At 43.9% G+C, this 19180-nt stretch overlaps 1 protein-coding gene across 1 annotated transcript in view; it reads left to right on the forward strand.

Moving 5' to 3' along the window:
• Positions 1-7321: 7321 nt before the first annotated feature.
• The window catches only part of dpp6a (dipeptidyl-peptidase 6a), a gene marked incomplete at both ends in the record, with an annotated part of 120450 nt that continues 108591 nt past the window's right edge, over positions 7322-19180 (forward strand). Inside the window, one exon of the mRNA XM_079754717.1 lies at positions 7322-7507. Within this exon, the coding sequence (XP_079610843.1) occupies positions 7322-7507 (186 nt within the window). The remainder of the gene's footprint in view (positions 7508-19180) is intronic.

Below are 19180 nucleotides of genomic sequence, written 5' to 3' on the forward strand. Positions count from 1 at the left end.
GACGTCATCGTCCGCTGATTGTTTGATTGTTTGTGTGCACACATTGCTTGACTACTCGTTTGGAGTTGTTGGATGATTATTGGATTTGTCTTTGGAGGCTGTGCCCTGATGAATGTGAAGCAAAATGCTTTGTAGGTAATTGTTGACGTTGCTTATGTGCTGATGAAACGGCGGTTGTCCGTGATGGAGAGTTTGTCCGTATTATGGAAATGATGAAAAGACACCAAAAGATTCAAAAGAATCTTCCGTATTGCCAGGCTTGACTGTTTCACGTTGATGGACTCGCTCCATTCATCAGGGCTTTTGTGTTGGTGTACAAAAGTGTTTTTCCATTTTCTCCATCTGGCGAGCGGAGTGATTACAGGGGGGGGGGGGGCGCCGTTTGTTGATGTTCGCCTCGCTCCACTCCTCCCCCGCCCCTATCTCTCCCCCATTCCCCTCCCCCCCCCCCCATCTCTCCCCCATTCCCCTCCCTCCCCGGTGGATCTCAAGGCTCCTGGCCCGCGCCGCCGGGGAGCTAAATCAAGCGCCGCCGCAGCACCTGCCGCGCTCCGCTCATCATTTTGTCATCTTTCTTCGTTGGCTCGGGCGGAGGTTGGGCCCCGTCAGCGAACCGGGGGGGGAGGTCCGCTGGGTGCCAGGACTATCTCACCAGCCTCGCTTTGCCTTCTCTGCGGGGGGGGTTCTGAGACAAGGGTTAGTGGATAATAGAGGGAAGTTCTGTTTGAACATTTAAAGACACTTTGTGCATTAGTTACTGCATGGAGGAAGTGTTTGGTTTCTGGAACTTGGGGTCACAGTAACTTGAATAACAGCAAAGCTAGTGGGAATGACTTACTTTACCACTTGTTTCGTATAGGTACTACAGAATTACTTGTTTACCATTATTGTACATTTAAAGTGTGGACACTGGGATGGGCTTACAGACAAACATGTTTTCAACTTTATTTTCCAAAATATTGGTTATGTAACTATAACCTTACAATGCAGGACTGTCAACTCTCTGGGTTCAAGGCTCATATTAAAGGCTTTTCTACATTTTATTGTCAAATACCAGAGCAGTGTTGGAGTATTTAATTTCATCGATAGAATACAAAATAAAAGGAGGGCTACATTTTAAGCTCTGGCCAGCCAGATGAGCAAGGAAGTCCCTTTGAGGTCAGCATGGCTGTCATGGGAACGCACGATTTTGGGTTAAATTCCCTGTGAATCTCAGACTCCGACTCAAGTGCCCTTGACCACTAACAAAACCCAGTGTTGAAAAACTTTTATTTCTCCCCTTGTCTGGATTCCTAAGTAAGTGTAAAAGAAAACTTGTTACTTTCACTTTTTCTGGTTACCAAGAGCTGCCAATGCCTGAGCCGTTAAACACGACCCCTATTATACTCCTGCTGGTCGGCTTCACTCAGACACGGCTCTGAGCAGCACTGTAAAGCCGGCCTCACAGTCCCCATCACGGCAGAGCAAACATGAGGCAGGTCTCGCAGGCTGGGTTTGAATCCCTGCCCTCGGGTGCCTTGCTGCCTCACCGGCCAAGGAATCAGACCGACAGCTGCCCGTCTGTCAGCTGCGACTCTAAAATAAATAAAAGTGGGATAGTTTTATCTTTTGATTCACCGTGTGTAGGCTCCTGTCTGTTAAAGGTTGAATTTTTCTGTAGTGGTTTCATAGTCTCAAGTCTGAGTGGGTGTAGCGTATAATAGACACAGTATATATGGTACACCATGCCAGAATGTTTTTTTCAGTTGGGTAGGTTCTCTCTCGCTACAGGCCACAAAAAGCTATCAAGACACATTCCTGCTATAGTTTCCTTTCCCTCTCCTATAATTCCGGTTTTATTTTTCTTTGTCGCATTATGGGGATAAAAATGTCCCCCCCTCTCTCTCATTGTCCCCGCTTCATCAGATTATTTTACTAGCCCAGTTTTACTCAAGAAAACTTTTATCCAAAGCGCCCCTTCTAAACAGTTAGCAGTGAAGGTTAGATCATTAAGGAGCAGGTGATAGATACAGGAAGACGTTGGGGCTAGGTTTGTTTCTTTTTTTAAAAATTTTTTTTTACACATTATTGACACTGACAATTTTGCATTTGTTACACAAAGGTCAAATGAGCGCTATCAAAACAATGTCAATCCTCAAAATGGCATTGATTCTTGGTATGGATTTGTTCCATCCTCTTGAAATTGAGAATGACGGACTGGCAGTCCAGCAAATAAGAGATCCCTCTGTGGACGTTAGTCCCGGCTCCGTTTCCCTATGGCCTTTAAGTTGTGTTTGTCCCCCCGATAAATCCATAGTTACTTAAATTCCGCTGTTGATGTCCCTCAGCCAACCTTTTCGTTGTGTCTGCCAGAATACTAAATAAGCATGATAGAGCAGAAAAAATGAATGCGGGGATAAATGTATTGATTTGAATTAGTTATTTATTTATAATAGAAAATATAAAATCCAAGGCCGACATTATTGAATAAAAGTTTTCTCAACAGTTTCTTTACACTACAAACATTAAAGGAAAGAGCTGCCAGCAAAAATACATTATAGAGGGATCATCGGGTGTAATAACACATTTTGTTTGTGTGCTTACATCCACACTTTTCCAGCCAGGAAATATACTTTAAGCTCAATCAGTACAATTCCATCAATTGCTTGTGAAAAGATTATGGTATAGAAGTAGGGTGTAGTGAAGATTATTATTTGTATGGTATAGTGCAGAAGTATTACAGTAGAGGGTAGAAATGTATCTATATGGAATTTAAGGTTTAGTAATGGGTGTTTTGGACCCAGATATGTCTGCTGTTTGGTAGAAGATGTCATGCAAAGTGTTTCTTACAATATCCTGACTGAATAACTCACGATATCAGATGTGTAAAAGACTGATAACTGCTTATTATTTGTCATTTTCAATTGATTGAGTTGTTTTTCCCTTGAGATTGAGCAGAGCTCGGGAATGATAAGAGTACAAAGCTCGTTCCTGCTCCACTCTCGTACCAACCAGATGGGAAAGGATTTTTTGGTTTGTTTTGCTTTTGCTGTTGAATTTGCATATGCAACGTCTTTCTCACCGTATAGGCAATCTTCCACAGCTCTTGTTGCTTTCTGGCCACTCCATAGTCTCCCTTCTCTCCTCCCTTCCGCCCTCCTCTCTCACTATTTTACCTCTCTCCCCTCCCATCCCACCAGCCCTCTCTTTCTCTCCTCAATCCCTCCCACCTCTCTCCCCTGTTCATCCCTCCCTCCCTCCTCTCTCCCTCATCCCTCCCTCCTCCTCCCCCTCTCTCCCTCATCCCTCCCTCCTCCTCCCCCTCTCTCCCCCATCCCCCCTCCTCTCCCTCTCTCCCATCCATCGTTCTTGTCCACTGTCCCTCTGAATTTCACAGGGACTTTATCTCTTCCGTTTCAAATAGGATTGAGACACACTTCGCCATGCCTTGGCTCAGTGTGCCGGAAAAGTCCATACGCTATATATATATATATATATATATATATATATATATATATTTATATATATATATATATAGCTAGAGAGCTATAAAGTGCGAAAACCGGCTTAGTGAAACTTTTCTGCTGCCTACTTTTTATTGAAGATTTCTCTTGGTTTTCGTAAGTTGAAAGATGTTTTCAGAAGATTTCAAGTTTTAAATCGTTTGGTTTCAGCCGTGCAGAATCTGTCTGGTACACTCAATGCCCATAGAGGAGGAGGAGGAGGAGGAGGAGGGGGAAGAGGAGGAGGAGGAGGAGGAGGAGGAGGAGGAGGGGGGTGGAGAGGAGATAAGGCATAAGAGAGCCGGAGGAAAATAGAGATGGAGGAGAGTAGAAGAGGAGCAGGTGATGGAGAACAGTGGATGATCAAACAGATAGAGGAGAGAGATGAAGACTGGAGGAGCGAGTGGAGATGGAGGTGAATAGAGTTGGGAAAAAAGGAGAGAATGGAGGAGGTGAAGAATAGAGGTGGAAGATTACAGAGAAGGGAGGAGATGGAGGAGAACAGAGAAGAAGGGAGGAAGTGAAGAATAGAGGTGGAGGAGAACAAAGGAGAATGGAGGAGGTGAAGAATAGAGCTGGAGGAGTAGAGGAGGTAAAGAAAAGAGGTGGAGGAGTAGAGAGGAGGAGGCAGACCGGGTCACGACACCATTCAGAAGAGGAGAACCTGAAGGAGAGCCTCACTGGGCGGTTGTGGAAAGACAGACAGCCGGGATGTAAAATAATGAATTCCCTCTTTTGAAGATCTGTTTCCCTCCCCTGGTACCCTCCTGACCTCTACCACGACCTCCCTGTGCTCGGAGGTCACCGAGCCGACCTCTGGAATAATTGCAAGCGGTTTCCATGGGGGAGACGGGAGGCTGTCATTGTGTGTTTTTATTATCTAAATCTCTGCTGCATATTTCGGTCTGGTCCATTAGTAGTTTGTGGGCGCTGTCCCGTTTCTGATTTAAATTCATCACATTTCCACACTAATGCACTCTGTAGTGGCTGACGCGGAATCACACACACACACGCACGCATGCACGCACGCATGCACGCTCTCTCTCTCTCTCTCTCTCTCTCTCTCTCTCTCTCTCTCTCTCTCTCTCTCTCTCTCTCTCTCTCTCTCTCTCTCTCTCTCTCTCTCTCACAGCTTAATTGTTGCTTAGCCTAATTTACGTGATTATCACAAGTCCTCCTGTCTAAAAGGTATCCATTTCCCTCTCCTAATTATTGTTTACTCCGCTCAGAGCGCTGTGATGGACACTGGTGGCCGGCTGCTTATCGCTCCGGTAACTTTATTCATTCATTTTTTTTAATTGATTTAAAAGTTGATTCTGGGAGGTTTGGAACCCTGGGTTCATGGAATGAGGGCGTGGGCTTCAGAAACCTTGTTACAGCGTGTCATCTCCAATACACAACATATTTCATAATTATGTGTGTGATATCGGTGGTATGATCTCATGACTTTTTTAAATATTTTTACTTGAAAATTAACTTTTGGGTTGATAGTTAAGTGTATCAGCAGATGTGTCCTCATCCTCTACCAGCTTCTGAACGACAAATACACTCTCATTTATTTGAGATAATTCTTCCAAAGATGTGATCAAAGTGATGTGTGTAGGGGTAACTTAAGGATCGATTTCTACCTCAGCTCTTCTCGAATCTTGATCAAAGCTCTTTTAGAAACGTAACGCGACGCAACTAATGGCAACCCTGTTGTCAGTTGATGGATTCACAACGCCAGCGACAAATGGGGGGGGGTAAGCTTGATATAAGACCAAGAGATTTCATCATTGTCTACGCTGTTTGAAGGAAAGTCTATGGGAGCCAGACACCAGATGTGAATGCATGCAAACTAATGAGGCCCACAGCATCTTCCTAATAAACTATAAAGTGGGTGTGGGTGTGTGTGTGGGTGTAAGAGTGTGTGTGTGTGTGGGGGGGGGGGGAGGATGTAAGGGTGTGGGGGGGGGGGGGGGGGGTGTTTGTGTGTGTGTGTGTGTGTGTGTGTGTGTGTGTGTTTGTGTATGCGCACCTGCGTGTGTGCGTGTGTGAGTTTTTAAAGATCTCTGTAGTTACTTTTCAAAGTGACGACATAGTTTAAAATAATTTTACCACCGACCCTTAATCCCAGTTAATCAGACACGGGTTGATCTCTGTTCGTCTCCTCTGGAAGTTCGCTGTAATCCGCCCAAGGACGGATGTTGAATACCGATCCCTTCCCGTTTACGACAGTCTGTCGCTGGGGGAATAAAAAGTCGCACTGCGCTGCCTCCTCGCGGTGATCACTTGGTATTACACCTCGGTGGTTCGGCTGGCCTCTTTGTCTACCTCTAGCCGGCTTCAGACTGAGGATGGCATTGCGCGCTGATTTGATTTGCCACAGTCCAAGAGGCTAGGCTTATCTTTGTTGTTGTAGTATAATGTAATGGGTGTAGTGATGCGGTGAGTGAGAGGGTGCGAGAGTGCAGAGAGATAAAAATACATAAAAAGTGAAGATGGAGAGATAAGAGGAGAGGGAACGAGGGATGTGTGAGAGTTCAAGCACAGGGCTACGTTTTTCTCACAGAGCTTAAAGATTTATTTTTTTTAACGTTTGAAGTGCAAGTTGCGCTTTTACAAAAAAGTATAATCTTGACTTTTCCCTCTCTTGCATGATATACACTCGGATCTGTATTCGTATTATGAATCATCTCAACAAAATAAAATAAAAAAATCAATTGCGAAGTCTCTCGTCGTCTTGGATCTCGTTGCTCCTCCAAAGAGAGAGAAGCAGTGAGTGATCGACTCGTCGGCTGTTGTGTCCCGTCACCTTACGTCTGTTCCCCACAGCGGGGGGCGTCGCGTTGTGCTGAGTGAGTGAGGACGGAGTGAGAGGAGCGGAGGAGTTCATCCGTTTAAGGGATGTGAACACGATGTTGAAGACAACAGCAGCAGCAGCAGCAGCAGCAGCAGGGAGCGCAACAGTCTCTAGTGACAGACGGGACGAGATGAAGCAGGTGGAACTTGGGGTGTGGTGGCTGCTGTGCAGGTCGTCTCTTAACAGAGTCTGCAGCACTCTACTAAACTAGAAAGAACATGGCTGAAGGATTGTGCTCATTTGCAGTGACTGGGTAAACACAACAGCACATACTTGTGTCTGTCATGTGTATATTTTATATTAATGTTTATTCTAGTAGTTTTGAAGTTATAAGGTTGGTTTTGTAGTTTCTTCGTTGTAGTATTATCTCACCACTGGAGGGCGCTGCTGCACTGAATAATAATAATAATAATAATAATAATAATGATAAAACAGCCCTTATCGGGGTGGGGGGGAGGCGACTACGACAAAACAACGCCACGGTATGTTGACAAAGTGAGGGACATTTAGGAACACACACTATCTGCAAAAGTCTTTAAGTTTCGTCCCGTAAACACCCGTCAACTCTCCTCTATATGGTAGTCCATTAGTCTTCTGGACGTGTTGTTCTCGGGGTCCAACCGGGAAGAATTACAACTCTACCCAATCCGGATAAGAGGATCGTGTCCATGCCCTTGGATCTCACCAGAGAGAGGAGGTTTCTGTGTGTCGTTCCCGCCTTCGTTTGGGGGACAGTTGGGACAGCTGTGTGCTCGGTGTCGTCGAGGAGAATCGGACCCAGTCTCCCCTGCCTCTACGTGCCCTGACTTCAGATTGGGACTGACTCATACCGGTGGGCTTTCGGTCCCAAGACCGGTTCCTCTGTCTGGTCCCACCCCGGATCATCCCCCTCGTGGTTCTGATCTGATTGTTTTGCAATCGCCTCGGCTCGAGTGCAGGAACTGTCCATTACTGATCGACTCTTTGAATCTGCGTTTCGGGACCTGAAATCCTCGCCATGGCTTCGCTGTATGAGAGGTTTGCGGGGAAAATCGACACCAACAAGTCGTTCCCGGAGCACAGCCCACCGGAGGCGAGTCTTCTCCTGGGACAGGGGGTCGACGAGGAGGCGACGACCCCCGACCCGGGTCCGGGACCAGACCTGCTGCGACACCGTTTCCAACCACACTGCGAGGACGAGGATGTAAGAATGAATCCGATTACCCTCCTCTATCTTCCATGTCCTCCTCCGCCTGACCTGATTCTCATGTTCTGGGTCTCCCTGTTTTTTAGAAACTTTACCGGTTTCCAATGACTCCGAGGGGAATGAGTCTTACTCTTTGCTATCATTATACTTAGTGGAAAATCCCAGAACAGATCTAATCAGACTACTGGTTTATCCGACTATATTAAAAATAGACGAATGGTTGTTTGTAACTGATTATTGATTACTGTTTAAACCATAGAATGATTCTACGTCATACTCCAGGTTAAGGCAGACCTTTACGTCACTGGATGTCTGTCGATCTGATGACCCGCTGCCGACGACTATAAAAACAAATATGTACCAAAAGAAAAAGCTCAATATTATTTTTTATAGTAAAACCTAAAGTCTAGTTAAAGGACAATTCCGGTGTAAAATGGGTTTGGGATATGTTTGGTATGATAACGAGTTGGAACGTTCGTTTTGGAGCACAAAAAACGCATATAGACGCTTTCTTCAGTTGGCTGTTTTTAGCAGATTCTATCAAAACGCTATAAACTTGAAACGATAGGGTGATGTGTTATGGTAAAAACTAAATCGCTATTTTAAACCACTTAAAAGGCTAGAAGAAGCCCGACACTTCTTTGGTAGTATAATAAGGGTCTTAACATATAAAACGAGGCATTGATAACACGCAAGCTCTGTGTTCGCCAATCTACTTATCGAGTCTTAAAAAGAAGATGGCGTCGACGGGTGAACTACTGATGGTATTGTGTGTATAAAATGTCCTTTTTAATAAACAATCTGTACACTTATAAAGTTATCAATCTCTCTTTTTATATGTTAAGACCCTTATTATACTACCAAATAAGTGTCGGTTTACTTCTAGCCTTTTAAGTTGTTTAAAATAGCGATTTAGTTTTTACCATAACAAATGCCCCCATAGTTCCAAGTTTATAGCGTTTTGGTAGATCGGCTAAAAACAGCCAACTTAAGAATGCGTCTATACACGCTTTTTTAATCCCAAACAAACATTCCAACTCGTTATCATACTAAATATATCCCAGATCTATTTTATACCGGATTTGTCCTTTAAGTCTTTGGTTGCGAACATCTGGTTCATATTTTGACAAATCGAGAAGAGGAGCAGGCATAGTTTGGCAAATCCAATGTAACCAAACCAGATCCAATGCAGTCATTAAACATAACTTTTTAACCTCATTTACTGTTTATATCTTTACTTTCTCCCGTGTAGTTTATTTAGAAACGCCCCGCAAGATGTGCAACAAACCCAAAGCGTGCCTCTCTTCTCCTAATAGCACTGTCCAGGGTGCTGAATAGATCTGACCTCCAAAAGCGACTCTATTGGCGCTCAGCCTGACGCGTCTGTTGTTTACACGCTGTAAGACATTGAGCTGGCTTTGTTATCACAGCTGCGTTTATTTCTCTTTCAACCCGTCCCATTATCATTCCCTCTCTATTGTTGAAGTAGTGCATAGTTTCACATCTCACAGAGGTCGCAGAGCTGGTAAGGTCGGCCGACTGTTGTCTGGAACATTGTGTGGACGACCGCTGGTTCTACTGGTGCTGCTTCCTCCGTGTCGTACAAGTGAAAGCAGTCCTGGAAACATTGGGTGAGGAGGGCTGATGTTGAATATTGCATGAGATGGATTTACTGACCTAAGCGGTCGTGTGTTTCTGTTTTTGGGTCAACAGACACAACATCACAAGATCTGTGATGAGTGGCCCGCCCCCTATTCATCAAACTCTAGCGTGTAGCTGTGGTTCCTTCCACCAACACCGGTCATGACTGTTCTTCCAGAGGTCCCCTCTATTCCCGGGCAGATCCTGTAGATCCACATGGCTGAGGTTGCTTTAGGGCTCGTATTCCTATCTTTTTGGGTTGAAGAGCTTCTCTTATCAGGGTTTCAAGAGCACCTGACCTCCAGTGCTAAGCAGCTAATCGTATCGACTTCCACCGCCTTATCGCGGAAGACTTCCCCACGTAAATCCATCGCTCTGTGATCTCCATGGTGGGTCTGGATCCTGCAGATCCTATCCTCCTCAGCTCCTTAATGCAGGGCCCAGAGAAAGGGATTAATTCCGCTGGGATCCGGTGTGGGTGTTGGTCTTAATGAGGTGGAGAGATAGGGATGATTTCACATGAAGATGGGGGATGGCCCTACGGTAGCCCGCAGGGGACAAAAAGCCATCAAGATAGCCCACTGAGAGACAGTGTAGGGGGGCTCTTCTCTGATTCCTTTGGCCTTAAAACCTCACACACACACACACACACACACACACACACACACACACACACACACACACACACACACACACACACACACACACACACACACACACCCAGCTGCTTCTCCTGTAAGCTGTGATGGACTAAAATAGATCATGAAACTTCATTAAGTTATCCCACTGCGGGAATGTAGATCACATTATAATTATAACTTGAGGTGTGACCGTGAGTCAGCTCACTTTCCTTTGATCAAAATAATTAGTTCTTGACGATAGCAGAAATGGCTGTTTTACCATTAATATAATTTTTGTCTTTTTTAAACATGTCATAGCAAAAATTCCTTTGTTGTCCTCAACAAAGTATTCCAAAAATTATCATTAATGCTGATTACCGAATGACAACAGCCTGCTGTGGAGTGATCGATTGTAATTTCCTGTTCTGTCTCGCTGACGCACGCTGCAATTTCTAAACACTGACGGGTTTAAAATGACCCATTAACACTTTGTCTTCCACACGTAGGGCGTATTTTGTATTGACGGCGTAATCCTGCCTGGGTCAATGGATGAGATATTGACCTCAGGTTGAAATCCCTCCCCTCTCTGCTGCTGTGTCCCCAGTCGGTGTGGTATACGGCTTCAGACTGCACTAAAGAAAAACCTTGTTTGCTTATTGTTCTCTGATACTAGTAGCTGGGCCACGTTTTCACTGGGGAATAGGATGTGATGTTGAGTGGTGGTGATACACTCGTTGAACCGACCCACTTCCTGTCTGTCGTTTCCAGGGGACGGGTAGTACAGGGTTTGTATATGAGATCTATTCTAGAGGCTAGGTCCACCCTGTTGTTGTTCCGTCAAATCTGTGTGGGAAAAACCAACCTACTGAGATTAAGCTGCCCCCTGCTGTCCTGTCCTAATCCTGCTGCCTCAACCCCCAGCCGTGAAAATGCAGTGGAAATGAAAAAATGTCATTGTGTGCTCTTTGTTTGACATTTTAAACCGGTCTAAGTTTGAACCTATCTGTAGATTTACCGTCCATAGCGTCCCTCCCTTGGGTCAGATTAGAAACTTTTTTTCATCAGTCAGTAACCTCTTTCGTAGAAATGAGTCTTGCTTTTCCAAGCTTATCTTGGTAGATTAGGTTTTGAAAAAGAGGCTGAATGTATTAGTTACAGTACAGGTGCCGTCTTACTTCAAAGTGGTAACTTAACACAGAGAATCTTAGCAACTGTGCTATCTTCAAAACATTAGCATTTTAAAAGGGATAAGATTCTCTCTCTCTCTCTCTCTCTCTCTCTCTCTCTCTCTCTCTCTCTCTCTCTCTCTCTCTCTCTCTCTCTCTCTCTCTCTCTCTCTCTCTCTCTCGCTAGCTATCACTCTCGTTCTATCTCATTCTATCTCTCTCTAGCACACACACAGAAACACTTACACAAAAAACACTTACACACACACACACATGCACACACACAGAATCACTTGGGCAAAATGTCAACACTTACACAAGGGGAGACTTTTATGTTCCCAATGTGCCCTGTGTTTCCTCTTCCTCCCCACAGTCCAACTGGGACCCTGCTGACTCCAGACCCTGGTCTCTAATGGCCTTTTGCCATTGACCCTTTTTGCATCGTTGAGTCAAACAAGTCCCTGAGTTCACCCGCCCCGCCCCCAAGAGGGCTGCAGTGACACCCCCCCACCCCCCGGGTGGCGGTTTGGAGCGATAAGTTGTCTCTCCCATTGTAGGAACATGGAGCTATCAAAATGCAATACGTTTGTGTTTATGTGAGACACAGCTTGATTCGTCAATATTCGTTTGATTTAAGAAGATCACCGCCCTGATTTTAGTTATTCGCTTGTCAAACAAAATAGCTTCAATTTGTCACAGATTAGTCTCGGTTTAAAGACGACATTGGACAATAATTCTCACTAAAGATTGGCAAATCATCACCGATTTAATTGTTTGTTTTCCGTGTGCTTGAAAAAAAACAAATAAAAGTCATCAAATTTTACGGTAGGCTTTACAATTCAACTAAATGGGCTACAATAAGAGTGTTGTTGTGTCATGGACTCGAGCAAGCGCGTCATCATCAGTTGAAGACGCAACCTAGTCATAGTTATCGGGATGCGGATCCCAGCCGTGCGTTGCTTTGTTGCCGTACTTGGTCCAGAACAGAAAACGGAGTGGAGCCAGGCCACTGAGGCCAGTAAAGCATAATGGAAAAAGGCCACAAGTGGTCCCAAGGGCTTTAGATAGCGGTGGTCTGGGTGTGTAAACACTGTATTTTATACCTTGCTCGAGGGGCGCTGAGGGCTATGGTGATCCCCTGGTGTGTGTGTGTGTGTGTGTGTGTGTGTGTGTGTGTGTGTGTGTGTGTGTGTGTGTGTGTGTGTGTGTGTTTTAAAGAAACGTGACGGAGAGAAGAGCGTTTTTGGGACAAATACAACAGTTTGCTGAATGGGTGATTGTTGATTCAGTTGGTGTGGGTTTTCACCCGTCTGCAAGCTGTCAATCACTCTCTGGAATCGTTCATTGTGATATTCTCGCAGGTTTTCTAATTAGCATATCTCATATCACTGCCTGCTCATTTGCATACGTGGAAGTTGTGTATGCATATAATTTCGATCCAGTCGTTCTAAACTACCTGGGAAACTGTTGATTTAGAAATCTTGTATTGTATCAGTATATTAAAGATGACGCAGTATGTTAATATCAAGGTCACCTGTATTTTAATCTGCTTGTATTTCTAATGGAGTTCTGTTTAAAGGTGCATTGTGTAAGACCAGCTGCATCAAGTCAGTTGATTGCAGATTTTAATCAACTGTAGAACCTGCCCCCTCACCCCCGTCACAAATCCCTTTCCAGCGACAGAGGAGATGCTACGATGGCCTATACTGGTATATAAATGCCAGCAGGTACTTCCGAAATGATGTCAAGGTATAGGACAGCATTGAGTAGCCAAGTGATGAGGCTTCCTTATAGGTTTATACCTTTTATTTTTTTGATTTGTCTTAAACGATATGTCAGAACTTACGAGTAAGGAAGTAATTCTGAAGGATAGAGATGTTAAAGGTGACATATTTTACCACCAGGTGTGAGTGTGATTAGCCGTTCCAAGCCCTTTAGAAAATCGGCCTCTTCTGACATCACAAGTGGGCGTGTCCATCTAGATAGGTGCTGGATATATCAGTCTACCACTAACGCCTAATCACACTCACACCTGGTGGTATAATATGTCACCTTTATAGGCAGCCTCTGTAGAGCCGCGTGTCCATTCTGGGCCGGAGAAGTAGGATGGTGCTGCAACATGGCGAGGCTCTGGAAGAGGCTCCGCCCCCGTTGTAGATGTGAAGAGTTATTCTAAGGTGACGAAAAGTGCACGGTTCTTATTTATATAAGATGATACAATAATTAAAGTATACTTTCTGCAAAGTCTGTTCCGCCAGATTCCAGCCAATTCGATACACCGCACCTTTAATAATTGATTTAATAATTTATGAATAAGGCTGGCTGGCCGCATTTAGTGTCTCAAAATCATATTTTAGGCTGTAGTCATTAAAAAAGAGACACAATGTCTTTTTTTATGAATGCAAAAGGTTTAAATCCAGATTAATACACAAGGTTTATGGGCTTTTGATTAAAAAACAGTATTTCTTTCAAATAGATTAAAAATATATCTATTAATAACAGTGCATGTTATGATTTTCATGTTGTCATTTTATAAGTCGTTAATATAGAGCCCTGAACACACCTCAGGAGCATGAGGGCAGATCACTTTTACGAATACTGAAAACAAGATTTCCCATTAACCTCGGTTAGAACAAGGTCTGCTTCAGGTTATGTGCTCTGTTGCTAGGGAGGGCTCATGCTGTCGCCAAGGGCCTTTTGAGCACAAAATCAGCTCAACTTAATTAACACCTCTTTCATTGTGTCTGTCTCTCTGCAACGTCGATAGACCAACCGGCAGTTAATTTCCATTGTCATCTCTGAGTTCTTTTGTAGTGCCGGCCCCTTGGCCCCTAGTCCTATCGGTTAGGTTGAAATTCTCTTTGAGTAACAACCTAATTCTACATTCATCAACAGCTTTGCTCTGTGTTCAGCGAGGCGCAAAGCATAACTATGGTTTATTAATCGTCTCACAGGGTTCTGATCCATCCAACACACAGTGAAGAACCAGGATATTTCAATTGGTGAGTGTTTCGTTTCAGTTGGATTTGGAATTGGAGTTTGGATTCATTCTCTGACCAATTAGGGGTCGCCATATGGAAGTGACATGCTCAAATGGAACAAAGGATAAAGTTGAGGTTGACATGTTTGTTTGTCCACTGGTGACAGAAAAGGAGAATACCTAAAAAAAACAATTAATTTATACTAATACAAATCAATATACTAATGACTTATAATACTGATAAATAATAACGATGAATAACTGACAGCCATTGAGGTAATTAGTTACAGATGAATCCATTCAAGTCAATAGTATTTGTCTTCTCCTTAATCAAAGTTAGTGTCAGGGCTTCACAGGCCACAGTTGACAATATATTTATCAAAGAATGCAATATTGAGTAATATTCACAAAGCCAATAATACCAAAAGTGTCATCAATCCACAAGGGTATCATCACGGTATTCTAGTAGTACATGTTGCATTCTGCAGCTTGACAGACAGAACACCATTCACACTCCATTCCTGCAGTATTTCTCCCAAGCGACCATCTTGCAATACACTGTAGACATCCCAGAATTTCTTGTTGCTTTAACAGAGCCTCCCTCTCTCTCTGTCTTCTGAATATGCAGCACCTTATGTCTCTCTCGCTCCGTCTCTCTCTCTCTCTCTCTCTCTCTCTCTCTCTCTCTCTCTCTCTCTCTCTCTCTCTCTCTCTCTCTCTCTCTCTCTCTCTCTCTCTCTCTCTCTCTCTCTCTCTCTCTCTGTTTCTGTCTTTCTCTCTCTGTTGTTCCTGTGCGGTGTGTGGATGATGATGATGACAGATGGCAGACATGAATAACTATATATCCATATCTCTTCATGAGACAGGTGGGGATGAGGGAGGAAGAGAGGGAGGAGGAAGGCAGGTGGAGGATGAGGAAGATGAGGGGGAGAGGGCGGGTCTGTGTGTGGGGGGGGCGAAGGAGCAGAAGTAGGACAGGGTTGGTGAGGAGGGGAGGGCGGAGGAGGAGGAGGAAGAAGAGGAGGAAGCGGAGGATAAGGTTGAATCAAGACAGTGCTCCTCTGTCTCCAGTGGGCTTAAGCTGAGCTTTGTCTTTTTTTTGGAGCTTTAGGTTTTTTCTTCTCTCTGCCTTTCCATCTGCTCCCCTCTCCCCCTATCACTCTCACTCAGGGCGCACAAAAACGCACATGCACACGCACACACAAGCATCTACGTGTGGACAAGGACACACGCGCTTAAACGTGCTGCACAAGCACTACTGGGAAGTTCCTGCTTAAGATCATATACACACACACACACACACACACACACACACACACACACACACACACACACACACACACACACACACACACACACACACACACACACACACACACACACACACACACACACAGACTCGTTCACGCGCATGGATACCTTCATACACATGTTCTCACACAAGCACACAAACACACAGGCCTTAAAAGTTTTCCTCTTTCATGGTTGAGAGAGCTTAAGTGCTGATTGAGTCATTATTTATGACCCTGGGCGGTTTGGTGAAGATTTGGGAAGAAGAGACACACAGGTTAATATCCAGCACTACTGCAACAGCTCCTTACAATACCCTGAGGGGCTGACAGTTGGTGACAAAACTTAACAAGCGATGGCAGACTCTGTTATCAGACTGTCTTCGATGACAAGTGGTGGCTTTTAATTTGTAGTATTTGGTGTATGCGTGTGTTTTTTTTTGTTTTGTTTTTTGGGGGGGGGGGCATTTACCCTTTAAGAGCTGATGTCATCCGCAATAACCTCTTGTGACCACTAGAGGGCGGTGCAGTTCATTAATAACGACGGGAGAGAGCAAGAGGTACTGAAGGAGAAAGAAAGACTCTTTGAAGGACAGAATGACAGACAGGATGCTGGAGGGGAAGCAATGTGGTAGTCATGACATATTATCCCCATGACGAGAGAGAGAGAGAGAGAGGGAGAAAGAAGTTGATCAAAACGAGTGTTGAGGGTGATGATGGTGATAGCAGAGCCTTCCTCACATCTCTCTGTCTTATGAGGACACTGGTTGCCAATGGCAACCCTTTGAAACCATTTAGGGTAAGAGGGTAACAACTTGGTTCTCATATTTATGTGAGTTGATTTTGGAGTACAGATTGCACATTTTTCATACTACACTAATACGTTACTACACTAGTACTATTCTAAATCATACTTTAAAAATGCCTATAACATCATTCAGCAGTCTGTTATTTTTGTACATCAGACTGCTACTATGAATAACAGGCCGTTGCTTTGGAGGCTATTTCCAACCCCAGAATCTAACTGGCAAGTCCTTTTGAAATTCATGAAATCATTTTTTGTTACATATACTTATTTCTTTAGTAAGTGGCTCTGTGATTGTCAGGACAAAGTACACCAGCCATTATTCAAAAATCACCCAACTGGGTGATAAATGGTTTAGGAGACAGCTCTGCGTAGGGGGTCTTGAATCACCCTTACATACTTTATTATACTATACTGGGGAAGTACGATCATTTCAGTTAGATTTACATTCAGGTTATTTAACAGATGCTTTTATCCAAGGCGACTTAAAACGTACAATCATTCACACACCGACAGCGTAGTCCAACATGCAAGGTGACAGCCAGCATGTCAGGTGCAGTCAGGGTTAGGTGTCTTGCTCAGGGACACCTGGACACTCGGCGAGGAGGAGGCAGGGAAAAAACTAGCAACCTTCTGGAACCCAGTTAGATTTGAGATATTCAGAAACGTCCAAACGGTGAGAGTAATTTAGGCAAATGGTCTGGAAACTGTTTTGATTGGCTTAGACCTGCAGACTGTTCAATCCTGATAGATACAACCTCAAATCAGTACCGTGAAAGCAACCAATTAAATCCTCTCATGTCACCTGACCCAGTAGTTAGTTGTAAAAAAAATCATAATTAAATCCTTCAAACTCACTGTACGCCCTGGGTTCCCTCTGTTCCCTGAATCGGCCAATAAGAAGCCTCGTAGATTCCTTCCAAGATTTACCCAGGAAGTAACGGCAATAAACCAGAACAGAACAAACGATCGGTATTGATCCGAAGAAGGAACAACCGTAAAATGTTCTTGTTGAGCCGTAGCTCAGAGACGGGCCGCATTCCATGGCTCATTTCCAGGGAGCGCCTCGCTCGTAACTGTCTGAGAAGATGGCTCCCTTTTTTAATGTTGATTCATACTGCTGGGAGCTGGAACACCGCTTCTACCATCACCATGCCAACCCCTAGAATTCTCCCCGGGATGATTGACACCTGTTCTGGTGTCGAAATAGAATACAGGAAAGATGTCAGTAGGAGATGGAATGGGATTAAGCAGCAGTGGTGGAGGTAGACCTTCATCGATGGTGGCGGTATGTGCTCACGTGCACTGTTAACGTGCACGTACCTGTACGAGGGGTGCGTGTGCACGTGCGTGTCGGTGCAAACGGATTCACCTCAGCCACAGGCTGAAAAGAAAAGCCGGCAGGCCAAAGCAAACGAGCGCCCATCCGTGCGAGATAAAAAAGACGCAAGCCCCCATCCAAGCGAGATGAAAAGGAGTGTGCACACGGAGGTGATGGAAAAGCCGCAGAACCGTAATCCATCCCAGCATCGGTAGATTGAAGCGCTTGAAGGAAAGGAGATCAGTCATGCTCGCAGCAATGTGCAATATAGTTGTGTGTTCTGTCTGTATGGCTTATATAGCCTACACTAGAATATATTAGGTAGGCCTGTGCCAAATATATGAAATGTCTCTCAAATTAATGTATCTCTCCAATTGTTATTTATTCATCCCAGGAATAGTGTTGTGTGTGTTGTGTCCGTTTAAAACAAACCAAATCAATTAAATATCTCTTAAACGAATCATATTTTGTGATAGGTTGTTATATTAAACTAGATACAATTATGTATGTGTGATTTTGTGTTGGACACACATTGCCATACACCAAGAGAGGAGCTCTCAACTGCTTGATTCATATGGTTCGTTCTTTCATATAATCATATAATTAAAAACGCATAAAAGGCATTTTTCCATTAAGATAATATCCTACCTTATCTCCTACAAAACAATGTAAGGTCCTTCCTTGTGTAACCCCTTAAACGACAAACACTTATAATTGCATCGTGGGACATAATAGTTCTGACAGGCCTCGACATTAACGGTTGCCTGCTTGCCTGGGGCAACTAAAAGTAATATTTGTAATATATTTACTAAAAGTAATATATTACTAAAAGTAATATTTTAATATTAGTAATATTTTATTAATATTGATTTCTGGTTGCCCGAACGGGCAAGTGGATTTTGGGTGGATGTTAATATAAAGGCGATTTATTCAAGTGTTTTTATAAACTGCAGAACAACCTTTTGTTCCGCAAAATCACACAAAATAGGAGTATTTGCAATTGATCAGCGCGCTGTCTTCTCTTCTCTCGGACAGCGAGTTAACAGACACCCATCGCTTCAGAGCGAATATAGCCCCGCCTCCTGTCACTCACTCGCAGTGCGGTCTCTGGCAGTGATTCGACGGTGTTAGCTAAAGGTTAGCCAACACAGCTAGCATCTCAAGTGCAGCGCCTCCGCGACCGGTTTAGGTAGAAGGAAAATGCAGTAGTGATGGAGGAGTGCGTTTTGGAAGTACTTTGGATTGAGGCCAATTACCAAGGAAAGTCATATGCAAGAACACGGTTTTGGGTTTCATAACTGTGCACATGCACAGCAATAGCGATCTTTTTCACGAAATTGGACCCTCACAAACTATATATTATATGAAAGCTGAGCCTCCACTTATTCCAACAGTCCTAACCATATCATTCTGTGACTAAAACTCGCATAACAACTTCAGAAGAAACGTCCCCTTTTCTTTTAACAATCAAAAATGAAGTTTTACCTTTGTGATTTTTGTCCACAAAGTTGATTCTGATCTCATAAAACCACCATGAACAGATAATCCAGTGTCTGGGCCAAATTTTGCAACTAAACATGGTGTTTACAATCAATGACTAAGAGAAGGTTTCTTAGGAAAAAGGTAAATTGCCTTCAATCAGAACACTTCTTCTTCAGCGCAATAGTGGCCATATGTGTATTTGCAAGTGTTTGGCTTGGTGCATTTGATTATATTTGCCCTGAACTTTAAATAGAGGTGTCAAGTGTCAAAATTGTAAGATATCTACCTTTATTTGTGTCTCATAGTAAGACAGCGCTCCCAACTGATAATTATTTCAGTTGGAAATGTTATCTTCCACTTATGCTG

Source organism: Pollachius pollachius (assembly GCF_949987615.1).
Source record: "Pollachius pollachius genome assembly, chromosome: 17".
Classification (NCBI taxonomy): Eukaryota; Metazoa; Chordata; class Actinopteri; order Gadiformes; family Gadidae; genus Pollachius; species Pollachius pollachius.